Genomic DNA, 13,147 nt, shown 5'->3' on the forward strand with positions numbered 1-13,147 from the left:
TTTTAGATACTTGGCATGGATTATTATTAGCTGTTGATGAATTTTTGGATAGATGGATTTGCTGAGGATAATATATGGAGTTTTCGGAGAGGTCAAGATGTATACAAATGTGAAAATACACACTGCGAGCTGGGGGTAATGTTGAACAAGTGCACATGATACACAAGTTACTACAACGATCCAAAGTACAAAATATCAATCGTCTAGTTGGATGAAAAAATCATATAATTATCAAAACCAGGAGATCGATTTACAGGCACAGGTACCAACCAATACACATATCCACGCCGCTCGCATACCTACCCGCCCGGGTTTACCCATAAAGTCGAAGAGAAGGAAAGTAAGACTACACTACATCTTTAATCCACACGGCGCATCTATTCACCCACCCATACAAAAGGAAACAACACACACACACACACAGGGAATCCCTCCGAAACCCAAACTTCGCAAGCAAATACCTACATACAATATATACATCGGCAAAGCCGACTGTGCGTCCGTGATATTATATTACATAACATGCAGGACCATACAGTAAAGGATAGGATATCCGATAAACTGTGTGGAAATCTGGTACGTGAATAGATGGGAGCGGTAATACGGCATGTGTGATTTGTTGGGTTTCGGGGTTCGGATTTATGTCTGCGCTGGGCTTCTTGCTTTTTGGATTGGATTGGATTGGATTGGGGGGAGGGGGGGAGGTTTGGAGTATAAGAGGTGGATGTGGAATATGAGGGGTTCTGTGTGCCCGAATGATTTGTTTGTGATATGTGTGTAAATACTATTTATTGAAGTAAGTACTCATAGAAGAGAACCCATATCCAACCACCCTCCTCAAGAATCATCTTCTCCCATCAAACCCCATCTATCCATCATTCACAGAACCAGCGAATCCCAAAAGCGAAAATTAAAAAAAGAATGAGACCAAAATCCTATATCATAAATATCAACACACCTTACATACATACCATATCCCCCTCATACCCCAATATCAAATCCCACCACCCAATCCAACCTTTCACCCCCAAATCCCACCAAATAAACCCCTACACCTACCCACCTACCCACCTATCCACCTACCTTACCTCCCCTCCCCTCCTCAAAAAAAAACAAAACAAAAAGCAGCACTACTCATAATGCATGCGTACATGCAAACCCAGTACACATATGCATCCAGCCCCCATCCAACCCATCCATCTGCAGCCCAAACGCCACTTTTCCCACCTCTGCATCTGCATCACTAGATACCTGGCACCCCTGGATATCGATAACGAGTCTTTGTCATGCATATTTTATGCGTCATGTGATTCTTCTGTTTTTGGATGAATACAAGAACACATGAATACATAGATAAACGGGGTGGTTGAGAGAAAACAAAACAAGCGAGAGAAAATCTATCGCAGCGCAGTCGAGCGAGTACATACATACCAATGGAAACATATTAACGCTTTACATATTTAAACAAGCCATCAATCATTCCCCCATCTTCTCCATGAAATGATGAATAATCAAACAATACCTATCGTATATCACAACCCCCTGATAAACATACATACCAAATGAACAGCACCAAAAAGCCAAGGAAAGAATCAAAAAAAAAAAGAAGACCAAGAGCCGATGCTACACAACAAATCTTTCCACACCACAACGAAACATCTAGCAACTCCATCCATCCATCCAGCTACACTCACATCCCACCGCCATCTTTTCCCAACTCGCCCACCTCTACCTATGGAACCCCCATAAATAAAAGGATGAGTATTTCCATCCCCTCCCGTTACCTCGCACCAATATGCGAAAGCCGAAGATTCGCCTAGTACTTATTTCTAACGTCTCTTCTATTCCATACTCTATACTCTATCAAGCTCTTCTCTTTCTGTATCATGTTGATAAATAGTCACTGATTATGTAGTAGCCATGCCATGCAATTCCCAGTTCATTCTCTACACTGCAGGTGGAAAGCAACTGTATAAATTACATCTCATTATTCCACAACTATTAACTATTAACCGCATCTAAACCCATTTAATAAACACGATAATACGATTATCAAGTAAACCCCTATAACTTCGCCTTCTCAATTCCCTTCCCAGCTCTTCCGTCCCCTCTCCTCTTAATCTCAAAGTACTCTCGAACTTTCTCTCTTGCAACCTCAATTACACTCTCATCTTCAATCGTCGCTGGAACATTAACACTCTTTCCTCCATCACCATGATATTCATTCTCCAACAATTCCCTCAAAACTCTCCTCAAAGTTTTACCTGAAACCCATCTCGTTAGTCACATTCAAAACTCACATTCTATCTCTCCTCTCCACAGCCCTAGGAAAGAAGGACTCACCACTCCGCGTTTTAGGGATCATGTTTCTCCCCTGAATGATCCCCCCTAGACTAGCAATCGCCCCGATTTGTTTCCTCACTAGTCCCTGAATATCTTTCTCCAAATCTATATTTGGAATTGCAGATGTTGGATGAGTAGGCGTAGAAAGTGTTATGAATGCAAATGGCATATGTCCTTTAAGAGGATCGGGAATACCAACTACGCAGCATTCGGTTATGAGTGGATGTGTTGAGATTGCTTGTTCGATTGCACCTTTTTGGTATTAGCTTCGTGAATGTGAAAATTTTGGGGGTAACCGAATCAGATAATGAGAAAGCAAAACGAAACTAGGAGAATGAGGCAAGACAAGAGATCGAAGGAAAGAAAAGACAAACCAGTACTAAAACGATGAGCTGCCACATTAATAATATCATCACTTCGACTCATAACACTCACCCAGCCCCCTTCATCTATGACACCTGCATCTCCCGTATCAATCCATTTCCCATCAAATCGCTTCATATATCCCTTGTAGAATCTTTCTTCATCATTCCATAGGGTTCTGAACCCAGTAGGTGCCAAAGGAATCCCAAGGACTATATTTCCCATTGTCCCGCGTGGGACTTCCTTGCCGTTATCATCTACGATGCGTATATCGAAGCCCGGGAGAGGCTTCCCAGCACTACCAGGCTTAATGGGAAGAATTGGTGTGATTTCATGAGTAGAAGTATGCGATAATGCGCTCTTAGGTGAAAGTGCAATTCCGGTCATGGGACTTCCTGATTCAGATGACCACCAATTATCAATTACATTAGCACCCTTTGCCGCATACTTTCCGAGAAGCTCTTGATACATGGTGACGATACTCGGTTCGCTCCTTTCACCAGCAAGAAATAACGCACGGAAATTCTTAAGTCCACCCTTTTCTCCAATTTCCCTGAACATTTTATTTTCCGGATCATCGCGACGGATAGCTCGAAGAGCTGTTGGGGCTGTGAAGAGGGTATTGACTTTATATTCATCAATGATCCTCCAAAAAGTTCCCGCATTTGGTGTTCCTACTGGTTTTCCTTCAAAAAGAACAGTCGTGGCACCAGCTAAAAGAGGTGCGTATAAGATATATGAGTGGCCAACTACCCACCCAATATCAGATGCGGAAAATATTACATCTCCAGGTCCATGAATACCAAATATATATCGAATAGATAGATTTAAACCGACCGCATGACCACCCGCTTCTCGTAATACACCTTTAGGTAAACCTGTTGTTCCAGATGTATAGATAATGTATAGACCATCTGTACTCTTTATCGGTACACAGTCTGCTTTCACTCCTCTGGAACCAGCACTTTTGACTAATCTTTGCCAATTTCTCTCTCCATTTTCCTTATTGGGGTTCTCCCATCTTAGCTGTTCGCGCTGCCATATGATAGTTTTGTTGGGTTTATGGGATGAAAGTGTAATAGCTTCTCGGATGAATGGTTGATAAGATAGAGGAGGCTTGGTACCATCAATTCCACAAGAGGCTGTGAGAATGGCTACTGGTTTAGAAGCTTCTATTCGTTGCGCTAGACTCGCTGGTGCGAATCCTCCAAACACGACGGCATGAATAGCCCCGAGACGAGATATTGCGAGGATGCCTATGAGAGCTGCGGGAATCATTGGCACTGTAATAGATTAGCTAATGTTTCCTCGAATATGTCAATTTTATATGTTTGTTCTTGAAACTCACTATAAACCAAAACCACATCCCCCTTCCCCACCCCCTCTTCTCTCAAAACCCCCGCGAAAACTTCCACTTCCTTCAACAACTGCCCATAGCTAATCTTCTCCTTACATCCTGTAACAGGACTATCCCATATAATTGCCATTTCCTCTCCATTTCCTGCCAAAACATGTCTATCCACACAATTATAACAAGTGTTTATTTCTCCATCCCCAAACCATTCCCAATGTTTATGCAAAGTACCTGATTTCAGCGCCTTAGTTTGCTCGGTCAGGATTTGAGTTGGTGGTTTATGCCAGTGCAAATGGGAAGCTTGCTCTGCCCAGAAGGCTTGGGGATCGGAGAGAGATTGAGATTGCACTTCGTCTTGGGGATGAAGGGGCATTTTGATCTGCGAATTGATTGATTAGAAATTGAATCGATGGTATAGAGAACCGAGAGTTAATGGTAATATACTGACGATCGGATATGCGATTGTTGTATTCCTCAACTCAAGCTACACAAACTTTATGTTATGTGCCTGGTACCTTATGATACACTCTCAAATGTTGTTCGAATTTATCGTAGATAACTAAACCACTTTGAGCAATTCACAGTCAACAGTCGCTGTATCGATGGAAAGCTTCCAGTAAATCCAAAAGTTGAGTATCGAGGCTCGAGATTTAAGCTTCGAGCTGAAAGAAAAAGAAAATACAAAGTGACATCAGAAACAAGACAAGACAAAACAAAACAAAACAAAACATACTTATCTCACTCACTCTTACGTGTATTACATATACACATAGATCTCACATACTACTAACCGTCTCATTTCGGTATCGCAACGGATCACATCGGACTGACGGCTGTACCTACAAATAGCTTAGTTAATATGCTCCTTAAAGGGGAGAATGGTAAATCAATGATCATTGCTCCGAGTGAGATTTAATAGATCCCCGCATCCAAGCTCTAAACTCTAATAGCCGATTAGCTTTCCCCAGTAAGCTCGGTCCAAGGCTTAAATTCTGGATGAGTGGATGATGATGAGTCAGCAATGATTTATCACTTTAGAAAGGTCATTGCAAAGCTCTCCTGTTACTCTCGTAAATCAAGATGAAGGGGTTAATTAGGCAAATATATATGTATTTAGGCTGCGTTTCTTATTGTTAGACTGAATGATAACCAGAATTTGAGGTGATATGTAGCTTGGCGCCTATCCAACAAAAAATGGCTTGAGACAGAACTAGTTTTTAAGGGAAGCGAATCAAGAAATCACAAAGTCGATCTATGTATTGCATTGGACAGAAGAATAAGATCAATGTACATTTTATGTAGAGATTGTATAATACTGCTCGCTATCGAGACTTTCACAATACCATCTCATGTGTATTGATTTATCTACCTTCCTTCCCACCTCTCGTCCACCTCTCCCCCACCTTCCCCAGCACCATATTTTATTTTCTCTTGAAACGGTTCACTTCGAACCTCTCCACTGGTCTCCACACCTCTCTCCAAAGTCCATGAAACAACATCCTCCCATCCGCAACTTTTAGAATAGAACAGGGAGTACTGTAAACATCCCAAGCAAAGCCGTAGCTAAAAAACGAAAGTCAAGAAAGGGGTATCCGACTATCCTCCCACTTCAATACAAAGCGTAAAGGATATCCAAAAAAAAGTGTAGTGCCTATCAAAAACAGAAAAGACAAAAGTAGCTAAGTACGAGAAAGTAAAAAAGAGCAAAAAAGAAAAAAGCCTGCTGGCTAGCAGAATATTGTAGAATATACAAAAACATTACTGGTAAATGTATCCCGTCGATATCGATCGAGGTGATATCTGTTATGTTGGCGTGAGCCTGATGTTCCCACTTCTTGGACAAAGAAACTCCCCAGCTCCAGAAATGGCCATTTCCTTCCTGCCGTGGTCTCCTGATTCTCTTCGAGGTTCCAGCTGCTTTCACCATGCCAAGCCTTGTAAAGCTCATCCTTTTCCACCAACCACCCACCCAATCCACCAGACCAGACCAAGCCATTCCAGCCCCATCCCATCCAATCCCATCCCAAACTCAAGAAAATGTAATGAATGTATAGGTAGTATCATTTAGAAAGATACAACCAAATAATGTGATTTGCCTGTATGAGTGACGAGATCAAAAATTGCTGAAAGGATCCTCTCTAGAGTCTCTTCCATGTCTTTCCGACCTCTCTTCTAACTCATGATGGCCATATTCTTCTTCTCCAGCAGTTCTACTTCCGCTGTACCAATCTTCAATTGCTCTCCCACCAAAGCCACCTCGACTAACACCAAAAGACTCCTTATTTCTGTTTCTTCTGCTTCCATCTCTGCTGCGTCGACGCTGCAAACTGATCATATCCATTTCATCTTGTTCATCAGGAAAATCGTCAAATCTCGTAACACCTAGTGGAGAAATAAAAGCTTCCATTCGCATCGTTCCTACTGCATCGAAGAAGTTATTTACAACAGCTCCTGGACGTGAACTGGCATCAGATGTGCGAACAGATGAGCGGCTACTGGGTCCATTGTATCCTGTCGCCGACGAAGGTTGAGAATAAGAGCTGTGGTTCTCGGAGGAGCCTGTTGTTCTATCACTCATACCTGCAGTACTATTGGTGGGTACATGACCAGCACTAAAACCTCGGAAAGAGAGAGGAGGTGGTATATGTGAGCCAGTATTACTGCGCTTCCTGCCATGACTACCCATTCCTCTATCGGAAAAGCGGGGTACGAAGGGTGCCTCTGCAGGGTCAGAGCGGACTGAGTGTGAATTCGTGTGAAACGATTCATTATCGTGAACGCTCGTGTTTGTATCGGTTTGTTGAGAGGACGAATAGTTTGATGCAGGGCCAGTACGGTTGAAAGCATTTTTCCCCTTCGCAACCTTGATCGAGTCTCGAATTTTGTGAGTTTTCTGCATACGACCGGGCTTCTGGAAGTCGGGTAGTGGAGAAGCTTTGATAGACAAGGTTTGTGCAGGATGGGGCGCAATGACATCGGGTACAGCCTGTGACGAATGTGCGAGGAAGGATAGAGCAGTAAGCCATACATAATGTCGTTCTCGTGAAATAGCTGTGAACTTGAGGGCACGTGCTGGCGTGAGGATGAGGATTGAACGATCAAAAACTCCTCCAGATCCTCTTGGTGGTGCATTGTCGTCTTTGACATCCAACACGGATTGAATTGTTACTGTTAAAGTTAGTATGATTAGGGAACAGAATATTTCTCGACTTACGTTTTCTTCCAGTTTTGCCCAACAGTGCAGACCCAGACGTGGGCTGTTTGCTACTCCACATGACAGCACGTTCATAAGGTGCGAGCCAAACCCATCGTTTGTGACGAGCACCGTTAGTAGCGTTATCCCCATCATGATCAGACACTCCGAAGGACTTGCGTCTCCTGACGTACTTGAACATCCACTCTCCAACCATTGTTTGAGCAATAGCATCTACTACAGTTGTGGCTTGGTTGGTACTTTGGATATCAGTAATGACCGATGATCCAGCAGTGTTCGTAGTAAACGTGGTGTTTGTGGTCGATAATTGCTGTCTATGCATTCTATAACCACCGCTACCATTATCCCTCGAAAATCGAGGCGTAGTGATATCGTTATGGGGGAGTGGTGGCAAGCCAGGACTCTCGGGATCTATGGTTGGTGACATGGGTGGTGATCTGCTTTCGGAACGTCGTGGAGGACGTCTACCCCTCGTGATAGCAGCAGCGGATCGAACTTTCCTGACACTACCAGTTCGGCCAATACTGCCAGTTCGGCTAACACTACCAGCTCGATAAGGCTTTGATCCCCTACCGTGACTAGGACTTCTATTACCATCGCTGGGCGCACTAGCAGCAACTCCAGGTCTCCGAGAGCTCGCTCTGGTAGGTATCGGAAATGGAGGTGCAACCTCTTCGGACACCCCCGAACTACCAGGTCGGGCACGGTGAGCATTTACACCACTTTGAATAAGAGCTGAACGATGCATTTGAGCTGATTTAGCCATTGCAGTGATCGGCAAAGGATGGCCAAGAGTTCGAGCGGCTTTGGCGGATGTTCTAGGTGGCAACTCCAATATTTCTTCATCGAATTGATCATCTGCTTCGTTATCCAGATTGGAAGGAATTTTGATGGTTAAAACATTAGAAATTTGCGTTTTTTGTGGAACTGATCTTGAAACTTGTGATATCTTCTTCATATCTTTCTTTGTTGCGTTTGGAGCAGAAAGTGCGGTTCTGAAGTCATTATCGCTAACATCACCATCATCAAACTCATCTACCTCATCAGAACTTACACCATCAAAGCCTGCGAAGAGACTACTGATGCGATGAGGTCTTCTAATTTGTCCTCTGTCTTTCGCTAGAGGCCCGTCGTCATTATTACCTGGATAAGCATCTCTTGTCTCCATTATAGGCGGCGATGATGGGAGCGTTGTTATGCTGCGTTGACTACTTTGGCGACGCGGATTCTTAGGGGGGAGCGTATCTGGAAATGGCGAGAATTGAAGACCATCGGGTTTTAGATCGGGTGATGGAGGGTTGGACGATATCATAGATGGGTGAAGATGAGCTGGAAGAGTATTCAAGCGTTGAGCAACCCTGATCTCTTCCGTTTGTACAGCCATCGACCTTGTTGCAATGGGTGCTGAAATCGAAACCTGACAGCCTGCATCTTTCGAGAATTGTGGCAACAACGACTCGCGAGGGGTTGCTGGAGCTGAGGAAGGCGGATGCAATTGAATTGATGGAATGGGTATTGGCGGTGGGATACGTTTTGGGGATGTTGGTGAAGTGTCGCGGGTTTCGGTTTCAGCTTCTGTTTGTGTGGAAGTTGATGTCATTTTATTCTCCTCTTTAATAGGCATGGATTGAGAAGGTGGTGGTGGTGGTGGAGCTCGGGTTGGAGAAACTGGTGTTCGTGGGGGGCTGGGAGGGTCATCCACGGTTTGTGATGCCGCAGATATCATAGGAGAACTCTTAGGAGGCTCAATGACCAAAGGAGGATTTGTATACACACGCTTTCTTCGCTGGTTCGCTCCAACCTCCCAGTCTTTACTAGATACCTCAACTGAAGGCTGTTCCTCGAATTTGTGGGAAATTTCCGGCTCAACTAGTGCTGTTGGCTCAATAACAGTGACTATTTCAATTACTGACGTAAGTTTTGGGGATGGTGGAGGGGAGTACTGGATGCCAGTGTCGACATATTGAAACGTAGGCTTAGGTGCAACCTCGTCATCCTCTGAGATACCTCCTTCCAACCTCTCGAGAACGGTTTGGTTGAGTAATGATTTACCTCGGGTAATGCTTCCAGGCCGCTTCAAACTGTCGCCACTCTGGTTCCTACGGTGAGTGCGGAATAAAATGCTTTCACGACTTTGAGTTCGGTGATGCTTCTCTGGGGATGACATGAGACTATCACGTCCACCGTCATAATCGGTCTCACTTTCGTCGAGATCTAATTCATCGGCAAGGCTCAGGCCATTCCCTTTAGTGACCCCATACCCATTGGGCCCATTGAGCATCGAAAATCGTATACTACTAGTTAAACTCATTGTCCGAACGCTACCACCATCACTCTCGTTTCCAGCGTCTTTATCTTCTGGGTTGTGTCCTTGTGGTTGGTTCCTTGAACGGCTGGCTTCGTAGGCGGCGACCTCATCCAAGACTGTCTTGAGTCTGTTTTCCGAGACATGAATCTTTACTTCCAGCTTTCTCCTCTCTTCATCCCAATTGTCTTTGTCGTTTGCCCAAAGATTTTGGACGCGGTCCACTTCCTCATCTCGACCTTTGAGTTTCTTCTGAACAGTCTCTAATCGACGGCGCATCTCTGTAGTAGTTTCGACTGCTTCATCTCGCTCCTTTGCCAATTCAGATAAGGCAGACGAGGTCCCACCTTCTAATAAAGCCAATTGACGTTTTAAAGCACGACTTTCCTTTGAGGTGTCGGCGAGACGATCTTGTAAAGATTCATGCTCTCCACGAGTATCATGAAGTGCTTCTTCCAAGCTCTCGATGGTTCTGATTTTCTCTTCCTGGTCCCTACGTAAGGTTAAAATTTCAGCAACCAAATTAGCGTGCAAAGTTGGTGTAAATCGCCTTGGGTCGAGAATAGAAATCCTGTTTATCCTATCAGTATTCATCTTAGTTTCGAAGATCATTTTGCTTCTTACGTTTCGTCATTGGTTACATCAAGAGAACAACTCATACGCTTCTCTCCTTGAGGTAGCGGTGGTGGCGAAGAAGATGGTCCTGGAGATACCGATTTTTGTCTCGAAGAACGTCTTGAGCGATTTGAGCGATTTGAACGAATAGATGGCGCTGGTGTTCTGTATGGCGTATCTGTTGGAGGAGGGAGGTGATGTTGAGCTGCTACCGCAAACTCATCCTCGGTTTCCCATCCATTGTCCCTCATCATGATTGATGATGCGTTTGTCTATTCTTGGGAAGGAGAAAAGAACAAGATTTCGATCAAACCTGGACATCCATGAACCACCTCTGGATCTAGTGAATTACTGCATTAAGAAAACTGATGCTTTTTAGATGGCGTGTTTTCCAATATTCACTTGTCTTGATCAAAGCTCGGGTAATCCTTGGGTATATTCACAAGATGCTATAAGCTTTGTATGGAGTATGGGGAAACTCGAGATCCTTGTGGGGACAATTGTGATAGTTTCGAGACGCGTAGTTTTCAAATTGTAAGGGGGTCGCTTTGATAAAATATAATCAATTAGATGTAGTGTTTGACCAGGTCCAGGATACCTTGTCTCGAGGCTATATGAAGCTTTAAATGGGACGATTCTTGAGAACTGCTCTAGATGTGCCCGAACTCAGCTTGCTTAAGTGAATACCTGTGAAGTGGAAAAAAAAAGCAAAAAAAAGTATAATTGTTTCCAAATAATGATACTAAATTGAAAAGGACCCATTAGTATAGATTGGAAGACAAAGTTGACCCAACGAACAAATCTTCTAACTCCCATATACCAAACGGACAAACCCTCGGCGCATACCTTTTTAAGACATCGATCAACATACGTATGTATATCTGTTGCAATATGTTGATCAGGCAGTTATTTCATAACAGTTGGTTCCGTCCCGTAGGTTCCTTGCTTCACTGCGTATGACAGAATTTTTATGACTAGTAGTTCATGTCGAATGTATTTCAGCCTCAAATGTTTGAGGTACGCCAGGTTCTTGGGCTTGAGACAAAAAAGAGAGAGAGAGAGAGAGTAATGAGGGGCGACGTTGAATTTCTGAATGACTCTGGAGTGTTGCTAGAGAAAGACATCAATTAGCATTGCTTCATGGCAATCGCATGCTTTCCAAGCTACCACCACATCCTTTCAGATATCTTGTTTCGAGAGCTCGGATTGGTAGTCTGGTCGCGGGGTGGTACAAAGGTACAAGAAGTACTCACCGTATATCTGGTTGCGCGACGTCAAAAGTAAATATGTAACGATGATGGGAAGTCTTCTGCTTCTACCTTTTCGGTTGTGTTCTTTTCCTCCAGTCCAATTGGAGTCGTCCCACTCTGAAACCAGACAGACACACGAGAGACGGAGCAATAGAGACCTAACGATACTGGCGCATCGGTTTGAATCGAATCTCAAATATTGTATATACAAGCAAGAAGGAAAGTAAAGGAAGTGAAGATCCACGAGATTCAAGAACACACGGACTATACCCTACGCTTTAGTTATGGATATGGGTATGCCATGTGGATATTCATTCCATGGGTAGTAGCAACCGTCAAGGCACATACTTCGTAGAAGTTTCGGAGCTCCATAGGCAAGAAAGTCAACCTAGGGCCAATCTGAAGGGACCCTTCGACTTGACTGAGGTTAATGGTCTTGACTCTTGCGTCCCCTGAGTGATTGACTAGCTAGGGTTGGTTCTTGAAAGGTTTGATGGGATCAAAATATTATCCAAGGATGTCGATATTTCGATATAAAACTGCAAGTCGAGATAGGGAGATGGGACAGACTATGGATCAATACGGATTAGCAGGATATGCATGGGATAGTGGCGGGGATTTCATATTGAGGAAATTGAAGTGGATATTTTGGTGAGGCGTCCGGTCAGGGGCTTGAACATCATTTTCACGGAATTTGAATCGCTGCAACCAATTGGAAATTGTAGATGATGTGCTTTTGCTTTCTTTCTTTTGGTGCCCTTTCTTTCCCTTTCTTTCCTTTTTCCGGGTAGAGCTGCAGAAAAGAGCATTCAACCCGAGGCGCCATAGAAGCCGTGTTTTCCTTGGCTTCAAATGACATAGATTTTCGAGTGCAATCCTGCCCCGAGAAGATGCACAATCTGTCTGTGTGGCAGAGAATACGGAGCGTGTTTGTCGACCACATCGAGTCTCGCGTCTTCCGTTCGTTCACGTCTCGCAATGTCAAAAGCATCTAGAACCCGGTACCCAGCTAGACAGTGGGCTTGAACGAGTATAAGATTTACGTGATATCACCTATTTAAAGGCATGCCACACTCGTCTGGGTATGATTTGCCCCTGGGTATTAGGTACAGACAGCAATCAATACACGGAGAATCAGTGCTGTGTGCGATGTACTCGCTGCGTCGCACTCGCTGCGTCGCTTTGATGCTTTGATCACCATCTCGTCTGTCCTTGGGCCGACAGCTAATTAACGACTCTATTAACATTTCCACTTAAACAATGTATTCTTTATTTTTGTTTTGCTCTTGGTGAGCATCGGGGATCTGTCACTGGGTATGTCATATCATGGAAAGAGATGGGTGTAAACTCTAAGGAGATTGCGATACGAATTGGCTGTAGTTACAATACACCTCACCTAGGAGTTCTTGAGATTCATACGGAGTGCTCCAGACGAATGCAGAGGAAGAACCTTGGAAGATGTTCGGCTTCAACATTCAAGAATTATACGAATGGGAAGTAAATTGAGAAAGGTCCCAAACTACTCTTCAAGCTGCAAACCGTTCAACGTCGTCATCGATTGGTTGAGGATCAATAAGAATAATCTCATACCTGGCAAATTTGCATCTACCGTCTTACCAACATAAGCCAATTATCATGTACACAACCCTCAGAGTCACAACCTTTACAGGCTTTCGGAGGCCATCCGTCGACAAGGTTCGATG

General features: G+C 44.0%; 2 protein-coding genes across 3 annotated transcripts; both read right to left on the minus strand.

The window, feature by feature from the left end:
• Positions 1-1,926: 1,926 nt before the first annotated feature.
• On the minus strand, positions 1,927-4,963 carry BCIN_04g03150 (hypothetical protein). Of its 2 annotated transcripts, XM_024692504.1 has the most exons (6): positions 4,794-4,963; positions 4,509-4,619; positions 4,055-4,439; positions 2,718-3,989; positions 2,344-2,595; positions 1,927-2,264 (listed from the first exon to the last, which is right to left on the minus strand). In XM_024692504.1, exons 3-6 carry the CDS (start codon positions 4,431-4,433, stop codon positions 2,065-2,067), a joined length of 2,103 nt encoding a protein of 700 aa, XP_024548278.1. In that variant the 5' UTR covers positions 4,434-4,439; positions 4,509-4,619; positions 4,794-4,963; the 3' UTR covers positions 1,927-2,064. The 2 variants fall into 2 exon arrangements, with proteins under 2 accessions (XP_024548278.1, XP_024548279.1); XM_024692503.1 differs by having other exon boundaries at positions 4,509-4,963.
• A 362-nt stretch (positions 4,964-5,325) lies between these two features.
• On the minus strand, positions 5,326-11,686 carry BCIN_04g03160 (hypothetical protein). The gene is made up of 5 exons (XM_024692505.1): positions 11,448-11,686; positions 11,041-11,304; positions 10,204-10,936; positions 7,275-10,150; positions 5,326-7,228 (listed from the first exon to the last, which is right to left on the minus strand). The coding sequence occupies exons 3-5, from the start codon at positions 10,446-10,448 to the stop codon at positions 6,174-6,176; spliced, it is 4,176 nt and encodes a 1,391-aa protein (XP_024548280.1). The 5' UTR covers positions 10,449-10,936; positions 11,041-11,304; positions 11,448-11,686; the 3' UTR covers positions 5,326-6,173.
• Between the last annotated feature and the right edge of the window lie 1,461 nt (positions 11,687-13,147).

This window comes from Botrytis cinerea, chromosome 4 (genome assembly GCF_000143535.2).
Source record: "Botrytis cinerea B05.10 chromosome 4, complete sequence".
Taxonomy (NCBI): Eukaryota; Fungi; Ascomycota; class Leotiomycetes; order Helotiales; family Sclerotiniaceae; genus Botrytis; species Botrytis cinerea.